We start from the raw sequence: 18,687 nt of genomic DNA on the forward strand, positions 1-18,687 counted from the left end.
ATAATCAGTCATCTAAGTGTCCACAATAACAAGGGTTTGTTCCTCTTAACTAAATTACATTATAAAATGACAACTTAGAGAGAAAAGGATCCCTATTTGCAAAAAATGTCTGCAGCAGCTCTTTTTTATGATGGCAAAGAATTGGAAAATGAGGAGATGCCCATCAATTGGAGAATGGCTGAGTAAGGTATAGTATATGAAAGTAATAGAATATTCTACTAAAAAATGATGAGCAGGCTAATTTTAAAAAGACCTGGAAAGATTTATATGAACTGATAGTGAGTGAAAGAAGCAGAACCATGAAACACATCAATAGCACAATTATGCAATGATCAACTCTGACAGACTTGGTTCTAGGTGCAATGAACACCATCCTCATCAGCAGTTCAGTGATCCAAGGCAATCCCAATAAACTTTGAATGGAAAATGCCATTCACTTCCAGAGAGAGAACTATGGAGACGGAATGTAAATCAACACATGCTAGGTTCCCTCCCGCCCCCCTTTTCTTTTTTGTTTGTTTATTTCTCGTGTTTTTTCCCTTTTGATCTTATTTTTCTCTTCCAACATGATTCATAAGAAAATAGGTTTTAATAATGTAATATATAACCCCAAAAATGTTTTTACATGTACCTACCTGAGAAAAAAGCTTTAAAAAAAAATAATTAATTTTAAAAAGTGAGAGACAGAGACCTGTCTTTTCTGGGGCTAGAGACACAGAAAACGACTCTCAAATCAGACTCAGAAAAAATATGTGCCCCCTCTCTTATCAGGCACTGACTATTCTGAGGACAGTAACTTATGTGAAGTTTTTTTTTCCCCCCAAGAGCCATTCTGTCTCTGCTGCTCAAGTAATGATTTTTAGGACATTTTGCTCCAAATTCAGAAGCAAACTTCCAAGGAATAAAACAATGGCTTAAGAAAGTCAAGAAAAATCAGTGGTCTACCAAGAAAAAATTCTAAGTACGTCTTGAGAAGGAACCATGAGTCAAAAAAATACCAGCACTATGAAATTTTTTTAAATTCTAGAATGTCTTACTCCTTAAAATTCTATTATCAAAGATTCCTATGTACATTAAATTTACTCGCAAATAGTTGCTTGAATCAATTCTAACTGCTCTAGAGAAGTGCTAATTAGGGAATAGAGGCAATCCTTTTGTAATGTAAATATTTCAGTCTTCAAAAGACCAAAGATTTGGTTTCTTGATTACTCCCACTACTTTCAGAGATCACAAATTCTCCAGCACTCAACAGATAACTATTAATTTATTAACCAAATCACATGTATATATCACTTAAAAGTTTGCAAAATGCTTTCCTTGTAACAAGGCAGTGAAATAGGTATATCCATATGAACTGACTTGTTGAAGTCTCATAGCTAACGTTGGAGTTTGGAACCCCAAGACAAATATCTTTGTGTTTCTGATTGGCTCTACCATTTCCTTCCAAAATAATAATAATGTTCCTGGTATGCTGAAAACAGTATTGTCTCTCTCAGAGGACCAGGGTTGAAACGTTCCCTCATACTAGCTGGGTGACCTTGGGGAATTAGTCACAATCTCCTTAGGCATCAGTGACCTATGACCAATTTTTTTGAAGAGACTTTCTTCCCTCAGCAAGACTGATCTAGAATACAGACACACATAGCTCACAGCCAGACTCCCCTAAAATCTCTCCCAGCTTGACAAAACCTAGCAGAATTAGGGTTCTGTTGGCATGGCCTTCCAATACATAGAATGAAGATCTTTTAGGCTAAGATGAGCACTGAAGAACAATTTTTGGTGGACACAACCATAGAAATCAAAAGAGGATGGTGTTCACTGCACCTAGAAGCAGGATATGGTCAAGTGTATGACAAGATATGTAACAGCCTCAGTTTCCTCATCTATAATGCGGTTATTGATGATAATGTACACACTGACTATCCCAAGAGGACTGTGAGGAAAATTCCTCAAAAACTATAAATTGTTTCTAGACATGTGTAACTCTGAGTCTTCATAAACTAAGCTAGGACACAAGCCACCAAGGTTGGAAAAGTTTTAAGTACATCAAGTCCCATCAGCAGGCCTGTATTGTTGTCTACATTGAGGTTCCAAATCTAGTCAAATCTCCCCAGACCAAATCTTGGCCTAAGAATGACCTAAGGGCCTGAGCAGTAGTGAGTAATCTATTACACACCATAAAATAAAATAAAAACTCACAGTTAGATAGGTTAAGTCTCATTATAGCAAACAGGGAAGGGATTCAGAAGGATATATCCATATGATTTTGGAAAAATTGTGCTTGTTAAGAAATTGTTCAAAATAAGTGGCCTAGCTTCCATGGCATGCAGAGCTTTCTGATACATGATTTGGCTTGTATTTCCAATTGAAGGATGAGTACTGGATGCTAGACTACAAAGCTTTCTTATACTAAAAAAGAAAAAGAAAAGGGGGGGGGGGAACAATCGCATAGAATTTAGATTATGGGGCTGCTACCACAATGAAAAAGTACACTGAAATACCAAAGACAAAAAAGTAAGTGCAAACACTGCTAGTACCCTCAAAGAAAGAAACACAGCTAGTGTCTTCAAAGAACACACAATCTAGAAGTGGAGCTAAATAAACACAACATAAAGCCAAATGTACATGAAGTACATTTTGTATGAAATGTTTTTAGAGCACAGACCTGGAACCAGTCAGCTAGGTGATGAAGTAGATAGAGCACTGGGCCTGAAGTCATGAAGACCTGAGTTCAAATGCCATCACTGACACTACTAATTGGTAACCCTCAGATAAATCATTCCAGTTCCTCATGTGTAAAATGAGTTAGAGAAGGACATGGCAAACCCTGATAAACTACAACAAAATGGAACCAAAAACTTTTATGTTCTTCTCTTGTTCTTTTGTATATATATATATATATACTCTCCAGCTAGACCAGCTAAAGGAATTTTGTTTCTTTTGTCCTTCCACTTCACACAAAGCACCTCAATGAGCTATTCATATTCCAAAGGCACCCAGTAACATGGGGGGGGAAGGAGCAAGAAGGCAAAGAACTCTAATTTTTAAGTTCATCCAGGTTGGGAACTTATTGTAGAAACTCTCTGCCGTGCAGTGATGCCAACTCTTCTATAAATGTAGGGGATCGGCCTAAGTCTGTGATTTAGAATTGAAAAGGCCTACAAACTTCATCTGAGTCCCGGAGGAGTGGGATACCTACCTAACGTCACATGGGTAAAAGGAAAGGGACAGACTTTTGAGTCCAGGCTCTGTCCCATGCTGCTTTTGATCCATCCCATAATCACACGGAGATAGTACAGGTCCTAAACTGGAGTCTTTTTACTACCATCCACAATTCAAAGTTTATGTCCCAAGCGGTACAATAACACATATTCTAAACACAATTACAAAAAGCTTTAGTGTGAGATTGATAAAAGGTGAACAGCGCTTTGCGCCCCAATATATACGAAACAGTCATCTGGGTAGCCATGCATGCTAGTTTTAGCAGAGAATCAAAACGAAGTCCACGGAAATCTCTGCTCTTCACACTCATTACAAATTCCATCAGGTAACAAGTATAAAGCACCACCTATTGGGCAAGCACTGTGGGATTCAAAGACAGCAGCATAATGGCCCTTGCTCTGAAGGGGCAAATCAGAAGAACAGACATAAGCATATACATACATAATCAATAGAGATGATAATGAGAGGGAGGATAAGGGGATAAGGAAAGGTTTCACTGAACTGACACTTCAAAGGAACCAGGAATTTCTAGACATACAAATGAGAAGATGTAATGGACATAGACAACCAGCAGTGTGCAAAGGTACACAAACCAGAACTGCAGCATAGTTACAAGTACAAATAAGTCAGGAAGGCTGAAAAGCTGAGTTCAGGGGAGGTATTGTGAAAGGTTTTAAATGCCAGAGTTTATATCCAATTCTGGAAAGAATAGGGAGCTCCTGAAATTAAGGGGCGGGGAAGAGCTGGTAGTCAAGATTGTCATTTCAGGAAAATTATTTTGGTGGCTGTATGGAAGATGGAACAGAAACTTGCAGAAGTTGTTGCAATAGTCCAGGTAAAAGGTGATGAAGTTGGAACTGAGTAGTAATTATGTGAGTAGAGAGAAGGGGACAAATAAGAGATGTAGAGATAGAAAAGGCAAGATTTGACCATCACATGGACCCGTGGGGTGTTAAGTAACACACCAAGATTTCAAACCTGTGTGCCTAGAAGGATGGCAGAACCTCAAAAGAGAGGAAAGTCTGGAGATAGGATGGGGAGATGGGTTTTGTTTGGAACAAATTAAGTTTTAGATGCCCCCAGGACAGGCAATTTAAAATGAATGGTGGTGATACAAAGATACAAGAGTGGAGTGTCAAAAAGGGCCTGGAGCTGGATATAGAGATCTGGGAATCATATGCATAGGGAGCATAACTGAACCCATGAAAGTCCCCGAGTTTAGCAAGTGAGAGAGTACAGAGAAAAGAGTAGTAGGTCTAGAGCAGAGATTTGGAAAACACTCCCTGATGGAGTGCCACAGATAATGAATGCACAAGGGGTTGGATGATAAAGTCAGAAAACAGACTTGGGAGTTAAGGACTAAGAAGAGATTTCAAGGGGAAGGAGTTTATCTAGAAAACAAAAAATGGGATGTGGGAGCTAGTGAACAATTTTCAAGGGGGGGACGCCTTGAGATGTTTGTAGGAAGCAGAAGAGGGAATGAAGATTAGAGAGATGAGATGATAGCCCAAATCTTTTTTTTCCCCCAGGGGAGGGGTGATACTGTAAGTTTGAGGAAAGAAACTCTGGCACATCCTCTGTAGTGAGAAACTGAATTAGGGAAAAATGGAAGCAATGTCCCGCTGCAGTAAGAATTCAGTAGAGTAAACCATCCAGCAAGCTTGTGAGAGTGCCTCTACTTCTGTTCAGCAGTGTGGTGTAAGAAATGAGAGGGGCACAGGACTAGGGCTCTTGTTTAGCAAGCCACAAGCTATGATAGGACAAGTGATCAAGGAAATAAAAAATACGGAAAGGGGTTGAGGAGAGGGAGGAGGGATATATGGAGGCAAAATACTGTCCAACTACAAGGAAGTAGAAAGATTAGAGAAGGTGAAAGAGAAGTCAGTGAGAAGAAAAGCACAGGAAAAGATGGAATGATGGGAGAAGATAACTGGATAAAAGAATTTCAGTTATTGAGTATGGAATGAGTACTAGTTGGTGACAGAAAGAGGAAGGGTGTGGCCATAAAGCTCAAGTCCAGGAATAGGTAACAGAGAAGAAAAAAAATGGGAGTTTGGCAGATGGAGGAGTTGTGGAGCATCTGAAGGACCGCTGGCGTCCCCGTGAAGGAGGGCAGGAGCGGAGCGCGGGGTCATCACATTTTAATGTGTCACCAAAGAACTCAGATTCCCTGATGATTCATGAAAAAGTTATAAGATGGGTGTAAGTATCAATGGCAGTTTCCCACATTAAAGGTCGGCTTGTTTCTAATGCAGGGAGAAAAAAAGCCAGTTTTAAAGATCACCGAAACAAATGAGGAGTCGTTGGGGTTGGGGCGGGATGCTGATTTCGGTACCTTCAAGAAAAGCAGCAGACGGAAGCCCAAATCTGGGGCAAGTTCAGTAAAACAAACCCCCTCCTGCTGGGGAATTGCAAACTCCTTAAGGTGTAGCAAGTGTCTCCCAGAGAGCTGTAATTTTCCACCTAGAAACTAGTAACCTCGTTTCCGAAACAAAAGATGCGCTTCAGTCGCGGGTGACAATGACCACGGATGCCCAACCTCACACCATTGTCCAGATGGTCCGGACCCCCCACCTTCCTGACGAACCAGACCTCCGACCCTCGGAGCCGCCGAGGCCTGAGGAAGCACAGGGAGAGGGCCGCGGACCGCCCACCTGGGCAGGCCAAGGACACACACCTGCCCGCCCGACCTGCTTCGGCCGCTTAGGCCAGAAGCGCCAGGAGCATCCTTACAACTCCCCCTCCCTCGGGCGAGGGTAAGCCCCCCCCCAGGGCAGCGGAGGTCTCAAGGGTATCTTTGTTAGCCCAGGGCCTGGCATGCAGCAGGAGCTCAATAAGTGCACCGCTGGTAGAAGCGCCTGGAGCCCTTCCTAGAAGCCGCGCCAGAGAAGCAGGGCTTTAACTCCCCACCTCACTTCCTCAAGGGGCAGGGCCGAGATCGGGCCGGACAGCGACCCCTCCCCAGTCCGGCGCCCGCGCGTGCCCGCCTCCCGGAGGCCCGCGCCTCTCTCGAGCACGGGCGGGCGCGCGCGCGGCCCCGAGCAGCCATCCCCCTCCCCCCCGCCCCGAGGCCTCCGCCCCACCCGGGCCCGGCTCCCGTCCCGGCCCGACCCGGCCGCGCCGCCTCAGCCTGAGCTTGGGCCCGGCTCGCGCGCCCGCGCGCCCGGCCCCGGGTCCCTTCCCCCCACTCCCCGCGCAGGAGGGCCCCGGGAACGGGGGAGGCCTCCGCAGCTCGCTCGCTTATTCGCTCGCTCGCTCACCTTCGGCGGCGCCAGAACCGACAGGGCCTTCTTCCACACCGTTTGAAACCGCTCAGGCCACCGCACCCCGCAGTGTCCTTATTGCCTATTGGCTCCCGGAGGGCCGCCCACCGATCTCCTATTGGCCAGTTTGAAAGAGCTCCCGGCACGCGCTCACCGTGCTCTTAAAGGGACCGCAGAGGCGGACCCTCTCCGCTCCCCGCTCCCGGGCGGATTCGCCGCCCACCAGTCCACGGGCCGGGACTTTAGGCGGAAACGTCCAGTTCTGCCATCTCCCTCGGACGGGAAGCCCCTAGAGGACCGGGTCTGCTTTCTGCCTCTCTGGATAGTCACAGCGCTCAGCGGGGCGCCGGCCTTCATAATGCTTCTGGTCTCGAATGCACGGCCCCGGCAATAAGCCGGGGATGCAGCGCGATGTCTGGGGAAGGAGAGCGGGAGAAAGCAGGGGCGGCCTCGCCTAGCGCGAGCTAAAGGAGGGAAGAGGCCGACCAGCCTGCAGTGTGCTGGGGGGAGGGGAGGGGGCAAGCCAGCTCGGAGTGTGCTAAGGGGGAGGGATGGACCCCCCCGGATAGGGGAGGGACCCAGCCTGGAACGTGCTAAGGGGTGAGAGGCAGATCAGCCTGGAACAGGAGGAAGGGGAGGGGGAGGCGCCGAGAGCCGCATCTCGGGAGGACGTCTGCAGGAGACGGACTGTTGACACGTCACTGCCTCCTCCATCAGGTCCTGTGGCTCCCTATTGTCTTCAGGGCCCAGAGCAGGGTTCTCCAGCTCTCCTAGAGCCCTCCCAGACGGGAGCAGAGGCTCCCAGCTCCCTCCCCCACCCAGGCTGCCCCTCCTGCGCCGCCCGTCAGGTCAGACTGGCTTTCTCCGCGTCCCTTCCCTGGGAGACGTGCCCTGCCTCTCCCAGTGCTCCTGGCTTCCCCGCGGCATCCCACACTCGAGGTACCGGGCAGGCCTCGCGCTGGGCGCGCTCGGTGCGCGGGATCCCCCTCAGAGCGGAAGGAGAAACTGAGCCCCGGCCTCGAGGCGCTCAGGGCTGTCCTCGCTCCCGCCTGTCCCCTCTCCGGCCTGTCCCCGCTCCTGCCTGTCCCCGCTCCGGCCTATGCGCCACTCCGGCCTGTCCCCACTCCGGCCTGTCCCCGCTCCGGCCTGTCCCTGCTCCGGCCTGTCCGCGCTCCGGTCTATGCGCCACTCCGGCCTGTCCCCGCTCCGGCCTGTCCCCGTTCCGGCCTGTCCCCGCTCCTGCCTGTCCGCGCTCCGGCCTGTCCGCCCGGTGCAGCTTCTCCAGGAGCTGAGCCCAAGAAGGGATAACCGCCGCTTCTCTGCCAAGCGGGGTCAGGCAGGCACGAAGCAATCTGCGGAGAGGCCGAGTCTCGGGACTGGCTAGCGCAGAATGTCAGGGAGGCTGCTTTTGAACAGGGGTTAAACTAGTGTCCACTGAGGAACCTTCCAGCTCTAAGTTCTGAGATTCCATGCTCTTCCTGAGCATCAGTGAATACGATGACCTCATTTGGGGTTAGCAGAAACGCTGGAATGGGTGGCCCTTTCTTCTGCCGGGAAACCGAGGCAAATGGAGTGAGGAGATGGGCCAGGGCCACAAAGCGAGGAAGCGTCTGAAAAAAGATCTGAGCCCAGGAAAATGAATCTTCTTGACTCCAGGCCCAGATCTCTGTCCCTCATCTTTAAAATAGTTGTGATAATGTCAGCTGCTGCAAGGGAAACCTCTACTCACCTTTCCACCTAACCTGCTATCTCCTTTGTATGTTTCTGGCCTCCATTATCTGTTTATCCATCCCTCCATCTGTCCATCCATCCATCCATTCATCCGTCTGTCCATCCGTCCATCCGTCCATCCCTCCATCTGTCCATCCATCCATCCATTCATCCGTCTGTCCATCCGTCCATCCCTCCATCCCTCCATCTGTCCATCCATCCATCCATCCATTCATCCATCTATCCATCCATCCATTCATCCGTCCGTCCATCCATCCATCCGTCCATCCCTCCGTCCGTCCATCCATCCATCCATCTAGAATATATATGGTCCTCCCTTTATAATATGACCTGGGTTAAGGATGGGAGGGTTCAGACCGTTTACTTTTTGGCTTTATTTGCATGGCCTAACACACTACTTACTACACTGCATATACTTACCATAGACCGGTTAATTAGCTGATTTATAATCCATGTAAAAAGCTTTGCAAGCCATAAAGAGTTATATAAAAATGAATTAAAACAGCACAATATATTTTCTATGTAAGAGCCTTCAAAAAGATTTGCCATCTTGCCATGTTTTTATCAAGGCTCCCCTCTACTTCAGATATCTGTGCATTACCTTCATTTCATAGAGTATTGTTGCTCTGGGTACTAGTTTCAATTTTGATTAAAATGCTAATTTCCTTTAAGAAGTTGGTGAACAGAGGGTAGATGCTGTATTGTCCACTGTCCATTTTCCTTCCTGAAACAGCACGATGGGACACAAGTCATGATCTATCTGATGCCAGCGGACCCATTTTGATGTAAGTTGGCAAAGTGAACACAAGGAACCTTTATATTCCAAAGAAGTCCCTACCAGTTTCCCAAGCAAGCGCGAAGTGTGTGGTTTGGGCATTTCCGTCTCTCCTCCTGTTCAATAAATGAAACCAGCTTGTTTTTCTGATTCAACGATCTCTGCTTTCAGCTCTCAACCCACAAGACTAAGGCAACTGACTCTGAAGGACCTTAAGTCAAACTCTGCTTCAGATACTCAAATCTGTGATCTGGGGCCAGCCATTTAAGTTCTCTCTGCCTCAGTTTCCTAATCTGTAAAATGGAAAAAATAATGGGACCTTCTTCACACAGTTAGGAGGATCAAATGAGATGATGTATGTAAAATGCTTTGTGAACCTGGAAACACTACAAAAATTTTTAGTGGAATGATCTAGAGACCCATGAGTTGAAGTTTAATTTCAATGCTCCAGATTTCCCGTTTTTCTTCCCTGGGCATTGGAGAGAAAGGCATTTCATGGGCCTTGGTAACCAGGGCGGATTGAGTAGCAAAGAAGTTAGAAAGGGCAGTTGGAACACTGGATTTGGAAACTTGTGTTTGAATCCCTACTCTAACATTCATTGTGATGTGGGGGAAGAGGTGGAACAAAATGTTGGAAAGTAGGTTGGTTTTGAATCCCGGGACCCATGTACCAATCTCAACTGACATTAAGCAGACATTTAACTTCACTAGCCTTTCATCTCCTCTTGTTTAAGTAGAGATTGAATTAGCCCCGCCCCACATACTTCCAGGTCTGGAGCTGGGATTGCAGAAGCTTGGGGCCTTTCACCTTGCAGGGCATCAGCTGACCTTAGAGATAATTTAGGACCTCTTTATTTTGCAGATAGAAAAATCATAAGCCATAGAAGAGCATGCCATAGGTCGCACCATGATTGGCTAGAATTATGATACCCAGCATTTACATCGTGCTCTGTGGTTGGCAAAGCTCTTTAGAAATATGAATTCTTGATCCTCACAGCCCTAGAGGCAGATGCTATTAGTACCCTCATTTTGTTATGTCGTTAGTTCTAGAAAAGACATCCAGAGGAGCACAATGACTTGCAAGTGGCTCTAAGAGAGGGAAGGCAATGCAAAGTCACTAATCTCGTTTTCTTCCATAGTGAGAATCCAATGGCAAGGCATAGATCAGGAATTCCCGCCCCTTGACCTTTTTTAATTAAATTAAAATAAAGTCTTTCCAGGTCTCAAAAGTTTGAGGCAGTAATTAAGAATTGATAAGAAATATGGCTTAAAATGGCTTCTTTTACCCAATCAAAAAAAATTTTTTTTACATATATATAAATAAAGCTGGGAGAAGATTTTGTGCCAGAACAAAAACAATTGCTATTTACACTCTGAGCCATCAAAACCCAAACAATGACCAAGTGAAGACTGGACTGGGATGTATTGTTGGTCATCAGTGAAAGCCAGAGTGATGGGGTGGGGGGAGGGGGTGGTTAAGGCATGGTCAAGAAGCTCTACAGCTAAGTGATTTTCTTAGGGTTACACATAAGGGAAGATTTGAACTCGGGTCTTTATGAATCCTGACTCCAGATCTAGGCTTCTAGCACTGCCTTAGACTTACCAACGTGCTACTTCCAGGAAGTCTTCGAGAGACCATCCATGTTCCACTTTGAGCTGAAACTCCAGCTCCCCCCTCTGAACCTGTGGGCTTCTGATGACTGGGAAGCATTCATCATATGAAGGCTGAATCCAGACCCATCACTACTTCCTAGGCAATTTTCTGCCACCCTCCCCATCCCTGGCCCTACATCCCCTTCTCTATGACCTGGAATCAAATCCCATCATTGGAAAGGAGAAGTCGATCAGTTACCATAGAAAAGGAAAAGTTTCCTTCCTGGCCACTACTCCCCCATACAGGAAGCTTAAACACAAGCTTCTTGAGGGTGGGGGCTATTTTTGCTTTTCCTTATATCCTCAGTGCCTGGCACATAGTAAACCCTTAATAAATGACTTTTCCTTCTTGATCTCATTCAGAGACATTAACCCACGGTCATACCTGAGGCAGGATTCACTCTGGTCTTCTTGATGCCATATCCACCCCAGTGCCATGAGGCTACCCTTTTGAAGTGGAATCTTAGCCCCAAAGTCCCCTTTTTCCGTTTGCCTTTAAAAAGTTCTCCAAAGAAGGATCTGCCCTGGGAGGGGGAAGGGGGAAGGGGGAAGAGGGGAACAGAAAGGCTGTCGGAGCATCAGTCATGACTCCAAGGCAGGCAAGGTGATTAAGAAAAGCTAAATTTATATTAAATTATCATAAATTCCTAAAATACTGAACATAGTGGTTAAATAACTCCAGAAAGTCCAATCTCTCCAGTGAGTAACGTTAAAACCATTACACATGAGCGCAGGAGAATTGCTTCCATTAGCTTAGGACAAAGAGATTTTTTGCTTTTTACATAGTAAATCAGTGCTCAAATAGATAATTCATCAAATATGTTCTCTCTACATTCTGCACAGACCAAGTGCAATGAGATCTTTCTCTTTTCCTGGGATCCGTTTCCTCCTTCCACTTCCCCCCAAACAATCAAAAGTTTCCTTCCCCTCTGAACCGGAAACCTTATTCTTTCACTATTAAGGATGACATTGATGAGCAGTCCAGCTCCTTTGTGGCACCTTATTCCGCCCCCGCTTCCCACACTCAGAGGACTTCCAGTCCTGGCCATGCAGTCTGCCTGGCATATTCTTGGAACAAGCCAGGGAAGGGGGTACTGAGGGATTATGTAGTTACCCTGGGGCAAGGTAGAATTAGCCCAACCTGGGCCCTGTGTTCTCAATTGTTGAGTAGTGGAGAGCCAAAGACAGACAAGGTGGAGGCCGTGGGAATTATTGCCAGCTCCTCTATGATGCTTCTTTCCAAAGACAAAGAACTCCTTTCCTTGGCTGGGCTGCAGGACCACCAGGGATGTCCCCTGTGCTCCAGGGCAGAGATCAGGAGCATCTCTTCCCTCCTATCCAGCCCCTTCCAAACTCAGCTCCTAAACAACGTTCTAGGCCAAAGACACCAGGACACTTGACTATGGTTTGCTAGGACCTCACATGCTGGCTCCTGGTCCTGTCCTTTCTAATGCTGTCCTACCTTTTGGGTACCGGGTCCCAACTGAACAGATCCAGGCCATAGTCTGCCATTTCTCCAAAGAGTGGGGCAGATCCCAGAGCCAAAACGGTGATGAGGGCAGCTATCCCCATTACCCAGCTCTTTATTTAAAAAAGGAGACACTAAAAAACTTGCCCTTTCCAATGGCCCTCTTCCCACAAAGCCATGCCATGTGACTAGAGCTGACAGAAGTGAGAGGTGTTGGGTAGTGGTGCCATGTAACTGTCAGCATCCCTCCCCTTGGGCACTAGATTGAGGCTCAATGCCTCCTGGGAGAATGGGTACCTGGCAGAGGATGGCCTTCTAGGCTGGCAGCTAAATTAATTCACTCCAACATGAAAAGCCATGATGAGATAAGGTCTTTCACTATTATCCCATCAGCTCCAGGCTTCAATCCTGGCGTTTAGAGAGAACTTCAGAGATTCAATTTCCTCAGCACTTTCCTGCAAGCTCCACCCTAGCTGATCCACCTTTCCAGCCAGGGAGACTTCTGGTCATCTCCTGAAACGTTCATTTGGAGAAAGCCAGAGGATACTTTTAAAGGACAGGACGGAGATCCAGTTGGTGCTTCTCAATGGACACCGCAGGCTCAAAGTACCCACGTCATCCCAGGGACCTGACAGACTGCCCCAAGACCCACTTCCTCTGGAGAAGATTCTGACCAGTAATGAAACCAGGAAGAGTTTGGTAAGCAGGGAATTCATGACAGGCACCCATAGGACCATGAAGGCAGATGGAACCAAAAACAAAGTCCTGGTAAAAAGGAGAGGTTGTTGGAGACTTGGAATCCTTATATCTCAGAGCTGGAAGGGTCCCAAGAGCCCCTCCAGTCCAGCCCTTACTTAATAACCTAATCCCTCTACATCCTGTGGCCATCTGGCTTTTGTTCAAAGACCTCCAATGAGGGGGAGGTCACTGGAGGCAGAACCAGCATCAAAACTGAAATTGCAAGTATCGCTACTGACTTCTAGGGACCTAATTGATGACTTCTAAGGACCTACTGATACCATCCGTTGCCAGCAATGGATATGTCCAGATTTCCATATTTCCAAAAGCCTGGGGTCCCAATGGGGATGGCAGGATGCCCATACCAGCTGGGCCAAATATGCCGTCTCCTCACCCCTCACCCATTCCTATCTCATCACTCTCGTCCTTAGTGTCTCCCTCCACCCACTCCTCCCTCCTTACTCCAGGCTACTGGCTGGGCAGCCAAGTGCCCACCAAGGAACAGCTTTATCGGCACTGACGGGTGAACCGGGGTCTCTGATGATGAGGGTGTTAAGGGAAGGGAGTGGGCTGGACATCTGCTCTGAAGACCGAGTTAAACCAGGCCTGACTGCAGAAAGCTGTGGTAGGGGTCAGTCTCTCTGCTCCCAAGACCGAGTGAGAGAGGGCAGGAGTGGTGACCAAGTCTGGATCTCAGTGGTCCGGTTGAAGCATCATTTCTGGTGCAGAGGCAAGTGTGGACAATGGCGAGAACAGCTCCAGTGGGGAAGTCTGGGGACAGGAACAGGGAGGGCAGGAGGGGACGGGGGGGCCTCTTGTTTAAGTGAGCACTAGGGCTGGGAGGGAGGAGGACTGGGGCGGGGGAGGAGAGGGATCTAGGCACTTAGACCCGGCTCTCGGTGGAGAGCTTGCGTTCATGTTTCCAACCCGTGTCGGGCAGTGAGCCGCGCCGCTCAGGGGTGGCCGTGGCAGTGTGGACGCTACTGCACTCTGATAGCTCCTCCTGGAGAAGTTGTTCCGTTTCTGTGTCATCCAAGGAGCCGGAGCTGGCCTGGATGGACACTGTGTCCGTCTTCATGCACACGTGGTCCCGGAGGAGGAGACCCCCCCTCGAGCCTCGTAACTGCTTTAGGTCATCCCACTCGGCATCGTCGCCACCGCTGGACAGGAGGCAAATCCCCTCCACTATCTTGATCTTCTCCTTGGTGTAGGTGTGCTCCGGCCCAGTCTAGGGGGAAGGGAGAGAACAACAAGGTCACTTCTCTGGCCAGGGCCCGGCTGAGAGGAAAGGAGCACTCGGGGAAGCTGGGAAAGAAAAGGGTGAGCTCCAATTCATCACACACGTGGGAAGGGCATCCAAACGCCCAGCAGTCAGCCGAGGGGACAAGGGACAGCTCATGCTGCTGACTCTGGCCCAAACCTCCTGGGGGACCTGGGCCAGAGAGCCTGGGTTGTTCTGTGGTATCACTGCGTTCAGAACTGCAAAGGTCCTGAGACAGCAATCTTTCTATAAATGAGAAAATTGAGACCCAAAGGGATGATGGGATCTGGCCATTATACAGCTGGTGAAGGGTGGAGTTGAGATTCCCACCCAGGACTACTGACTCTGAATCCAGTACTTTCTAATACATATCAGACTGTACCTTCCTCTTTCATAAAGGGAAGGGGTTGGGCTAAGTGAGATTTTGAACATTCTGTGTTCTAAGGTCCCTGCCAGCTCTGACATTCCATGTTCTAAGGTCCCTGCCAGCTCTGACATTCCATGTTCTAAGGTCTCTCCCAGCTCTGATATTCCATGTTCTAAGATTCTTCCCAGTTCTGACATTTCCCATTCTATGTCCTACTGCACTTTCCATCCCAGGCATTCTATGCTGGGAGATCCTGCCGAGCTCTAAGATGTTGTCAGTTAATGATAATACGCCAAATATAAGTGATCATCTCAGCTTTTGGCTAACAGGTGATTAACTGGCAATGAGATTTTCAAGTGCAGTAGCCAATGTTTCTTTATTAATAATAAATGGCTCATCTTAATAATAAATGGTTCTGTTAAAGCCTGAAAGTGCATCTACCCATAAAGGGTAAGGCCTGGTGCCCGGCCTGCAGGGAGCTGACTGCTGTCCAGAACAGTGGGAAGGATGCTGGAGAGGGGAGCCAGATTTCAGGGTTCAGGTCTAGCCGAGTCTCACTTTACCTCAATCTCTTCAATCAAACAATGAGGACAAAGAGTATCCTAAGCCTTCTCCAGGCCTTCTTAATTCTAGGGTCCTCCCTTCATTATTTCCTATTTTCCTATGTAGCTTGTGGGTACCCCTTGGTTTGCTCATTGTTTCCCCCATTAAACTGGAAACTCCCTGAGGGTAGGAATTGCTTTTTGCCTTTTTTTCCCCCTGTAATATTCTCTTTAAAATGTAACATTCTCCGCTGAGGTTTTCTTGGGTTCTCTGGGAGCAGCCTTCGTTTCCATTCAGTAATCACCACATGAGTAGCCAGGGGTTAAAGTCCAAATCCTTTATTATCTCTCCCTCAAAGTTCTATCTCCTTCACTTGGGGCTGGGCTAGTTTTTCTGGAGGCCTATCTCTCTCCTTGGTTCCGAGAGCTTGAGCTCCCGCCTGCCTTCTCTGGCTTCTGAATCTCTCCTAATCCAAAGGTTTCTGCTTTTTGTGCTTTTTGGCCTGCAGCCTCCACAAAGGTGGACAATGGAATGAATGTCTCAGCCTCCGAGAGCTTCTAGTGCACTTTTCCTTCCTGGCCTGAGAACTTCTTGCTTATATGCTGCCCACTGAGTACAAACCAATCATTCTATCACTAGGAAACCATTATTTATTGTAGGATAAAATCAATGCTAAACTAAATTTAACCATTGTCACTTAGTACCTTGTTTCAAGTTCTGACCCATAACATCTCCTTGTAGGATTAAATCAATCATACTGAACCATGCTAAATTAGATAACTATTGTCTATCAATTCCACTGACTTAGCTCTTTGAAGTTCAGAGTTCTGGCCCATAACATCCCCCACTTTCTAACACTTTAGCACAGTGGCCGGCACACAGGAATAAATATTTATGGGTTATTGATAAATATTGATATCTTTCTCCTTGCCTCCCAGGGCTGCTGTGAAGATAGTTTGTACATCACGAGGAGCCATACAAATATGAGCTATTATTATAATCGTCCCAGAAATGCCAGAGCTGACTGATCATGGAAAGAAAAGCTAAAACATCACGTACAAGGGACTTCAGAGAACATCTAGGCCCAATCTTACACAGGCAAGGAAACCGAGGTCCACAGAGTGGAAGTCACACGGAGGGTAAATTTCAGAGCAAGAATTCAAGAAGCCATGCAGGGGTTAGTAGCCCAGGGGCTGCCAGGGGGATTACCCATGAAGCATTCGGAGATCCAGAACAGGCTTTCTTCACTTTTTTGGTACATTGGAGTTCCCTGCAATCTGGGGATTGCTCAGACTAATGTTTTTAAATACATAAAATAAAATTCATGGGATTACAAAGGAAACTAAGAATGTCAGAATAAAGAGATGATCTTTTTCCTTTCCAGGTTCATATCTATTTATATATTTCTATCTTAGCAGCAGATTGATCTATGTACATATATGGGCATAGATCTATATCTATATCTACATATTAATATTCTTTTTTTCTCTCTTCCCCTTATAACAAAAAAATAATGATACTAATGAAAGCTAACATTATATATTAATATTCCTTTTTTTTCTCTCTTTCTCTCATAACAAAGAATAATGATAATAATGATAGATAACATTACATATTACTATTCCTTTTTTCTCCCTTCTCCTTATAACAAAGAATAACGATAGCTAACATTTACACAGTATTTTACTTGGGAAGCATTGTTTCCTCATTTCAGTCTCACATCAGATCTCTCCAGTTAAGAAGCCCTGATCTAGGGGAGACACGTGCAGGCAGATTTTTTGTGGACAACATCTGGAGAATCCAGCTTGATTGATGGGCTGCAATCCCAGTCAGAGAAGGGACCACCATCCACAGAAGTATTATTATTGTGACCCACTGACTCTGCCTGAATTGTGACCGAGTTGCTTCTACATATTCCTCCCTATATTTCTTTGTATTTGGCCCTGAAAGCCCAGATTTCCTTTCAAGCATCCGAGAACTGCTGGAGATTTAGACCTAAAGGGAGAAGTCTCATTCCCTGTTCCGGGGGGATGGAAATAAATCTGGAGCCATTAGTGAGGGACGTGGTGACTGCTCTCCAAAGAAAGTAGGCCGAGGTCTGGGCTGTGCCCCCCTGAATGCATTTCCTCCCAGCCATGGAGAAGCAGCTGCTCTATTTCAAGAACAAGCACTTTGGTGTGACACTTCCCCAACTTGGCAGACACACACACACACACACACACACACACACACACACACACACACACACAAGCACCCTCACACAGAACAAGCCAAAATTAGTACTCGGCCCAGGCCCAAGGCCCTGGGTGCCTTCATCCCAGAAGCACACTGAGCGAGTTAGGAGGGAGCCAGGGACTGAATGCCCCCTGAAGCACGTGCACACACGTGTACATACATAATCCCATACAGGTGCACACATACACGCCCTAGCACAAGTACCTGACGTGAAGAGGTGGGAGGAAATCAGAAGAGAAAGGGCGAAAGGCTCTCAGAAGGGTGAGAGAGCTGACAAGAAAAAGGAAAAATGAGGGGGGAGGAGGGTCACAAGGCTTTCCTCTTCGACCTGAGAGTTGCAGGAACTCAGAAGTGTCTGATCCCCATCTCCAGGGACCTCAGTGTCCCATTTCCTCCTCTTTCCCTTGGGGAGGTGGGGGACAAGCAGTGTGTAATACTGCATACACAATGTTGCACATGGTCAGGATTGGTTAGTTTTACTGAACCAACTCTCTCCCCATATTTATTTTTATTTGATGGCCGCTAGGTGGCGGCAGTGTATAGACTGATAAAGTTGGGAGTTGGGAAGACCCAAGTTCAAATCCTATCTCAGCTACTTTGACCTTAGCAGGTCATTAAACAAACAAAAAAATTTGATTCAGTTTCCCTACTTGCAAAATGGGGATAATAGCTTTTACCTCAGTGAGTTATAAGCCTCAAAGGAGATAACATGGAAATGCTTTCCAAACCTTAAAGCATTGCATAAATATTAGCTATTATTGTTTATAAGAGAGGGGAAAACAAAGGACTACAATGGGGAATGATATGGTAGAAAAACAAAGGATATCAAAAATCAAAATGTGCTTGAGGCATTTTTTTTGGGGGGGGAGCTGTGGGGTAGTGGAAAGAATGCTCGTCTTGGAATCTGGAAGACCTGAGTTTTACACTTATAAACTCTGGGAACCTGGGCATGTCAATTAAGCCTTAATTTTGTCATCTGTAAAATGAGTGTTATAATAAATGCAGTACCTATTTTACAGCATTATCATGATGTTCAAATGAGATAATAATAATAGCCCACAATTATGTAGCACTTTAGATTTTGTATAATGCTTTACAAATATGATTTAATTTGATTCTCACATCCACACTGAGAGAGGAGTACTATTATTCCCATTTTATAGATGAGAAACTGAGACTGCTTAAGGTGATATGGAATCCTCGGACTACAAAAACCAGCCATTGGACACTTCGCCACTACTACGTTAAACAAGGGTCCAGGCTCCAGGGTAATTGTTAGTGGCTTCTATTTGAAGTCATCCATGTACAAAAAGAACAGAAGAATGTTACGTTAATATAATTTATCATTTGGGAGGGCCCTGGAGGCTTCAGGCCCTGGGATAGCTCTCTCCAGGATGGTTCCTGCAGCCCTGGAATAGCCCCTTCCAGGCA

General features: G+C 46.6%; 2 protein-coding genes across 6 annotated transcripts in view; both read right to left on the reverse strand.

The window, feature by feature from the left end:
• CKAP5 (cytoskeleton associated protein 5) overlaps window positions 1-6,569 on the reverse strand; it is an 81,232-nt gene extending 74,663 nt beyond the window's left edge. For 4 of the 5 annotated variants that reach the window (XM_074273001.1, XM_074273000.1, XM_074272999.1 and 1 more), the window contains exon 1: window positions 6,483-6,569. The gene's annotated coding sequence lies outside the window, so the exon portion shown is untranslated. The remainder of the gene's footprint in view (window positions 1-6,482) is intronic. The other variant, XM_074272998.1, reaches the window with a different exon arrangement.
• Window positions 6,570-11,246: 4,677 nt separating this feature from the next.
• Window positions 11,247-18,687, reverse strand: part of LRP4 (LDL receptor related protein 4) — a 62,737-nt gene continuing 55,296 nt past the window's right edge. Inside the window, exon 38 of the mRNA XM_074273003.1 lies at window positions 11,247-14,078. Coding sequence (XP_074129104.1) covers window positions 13,734-14,078 — 345 coding nt within the window. The 3' untranslated portion in view covers window positions 11,247-13,733. The remainder of the gene's footprint in view (window positions 14,079-18,687) is intronic.

Source organism: Sminthopsis crassicaudata, chromosome 6 (assembly GCF_048593235.1).
Source record: "Sminthopsis crassicaudata isolate SCR6 chromosome 6, ASM4859323v1, whole genome shotgun sequence".
In the NCBI taxonomy this organism is placed as follows: Eukaryota; Metazoa; Chordata; class Mammalia; order Dasyuromorphia; family Dasyuridae; genus Sminthopsis; species Sminthopsis crassicaudata.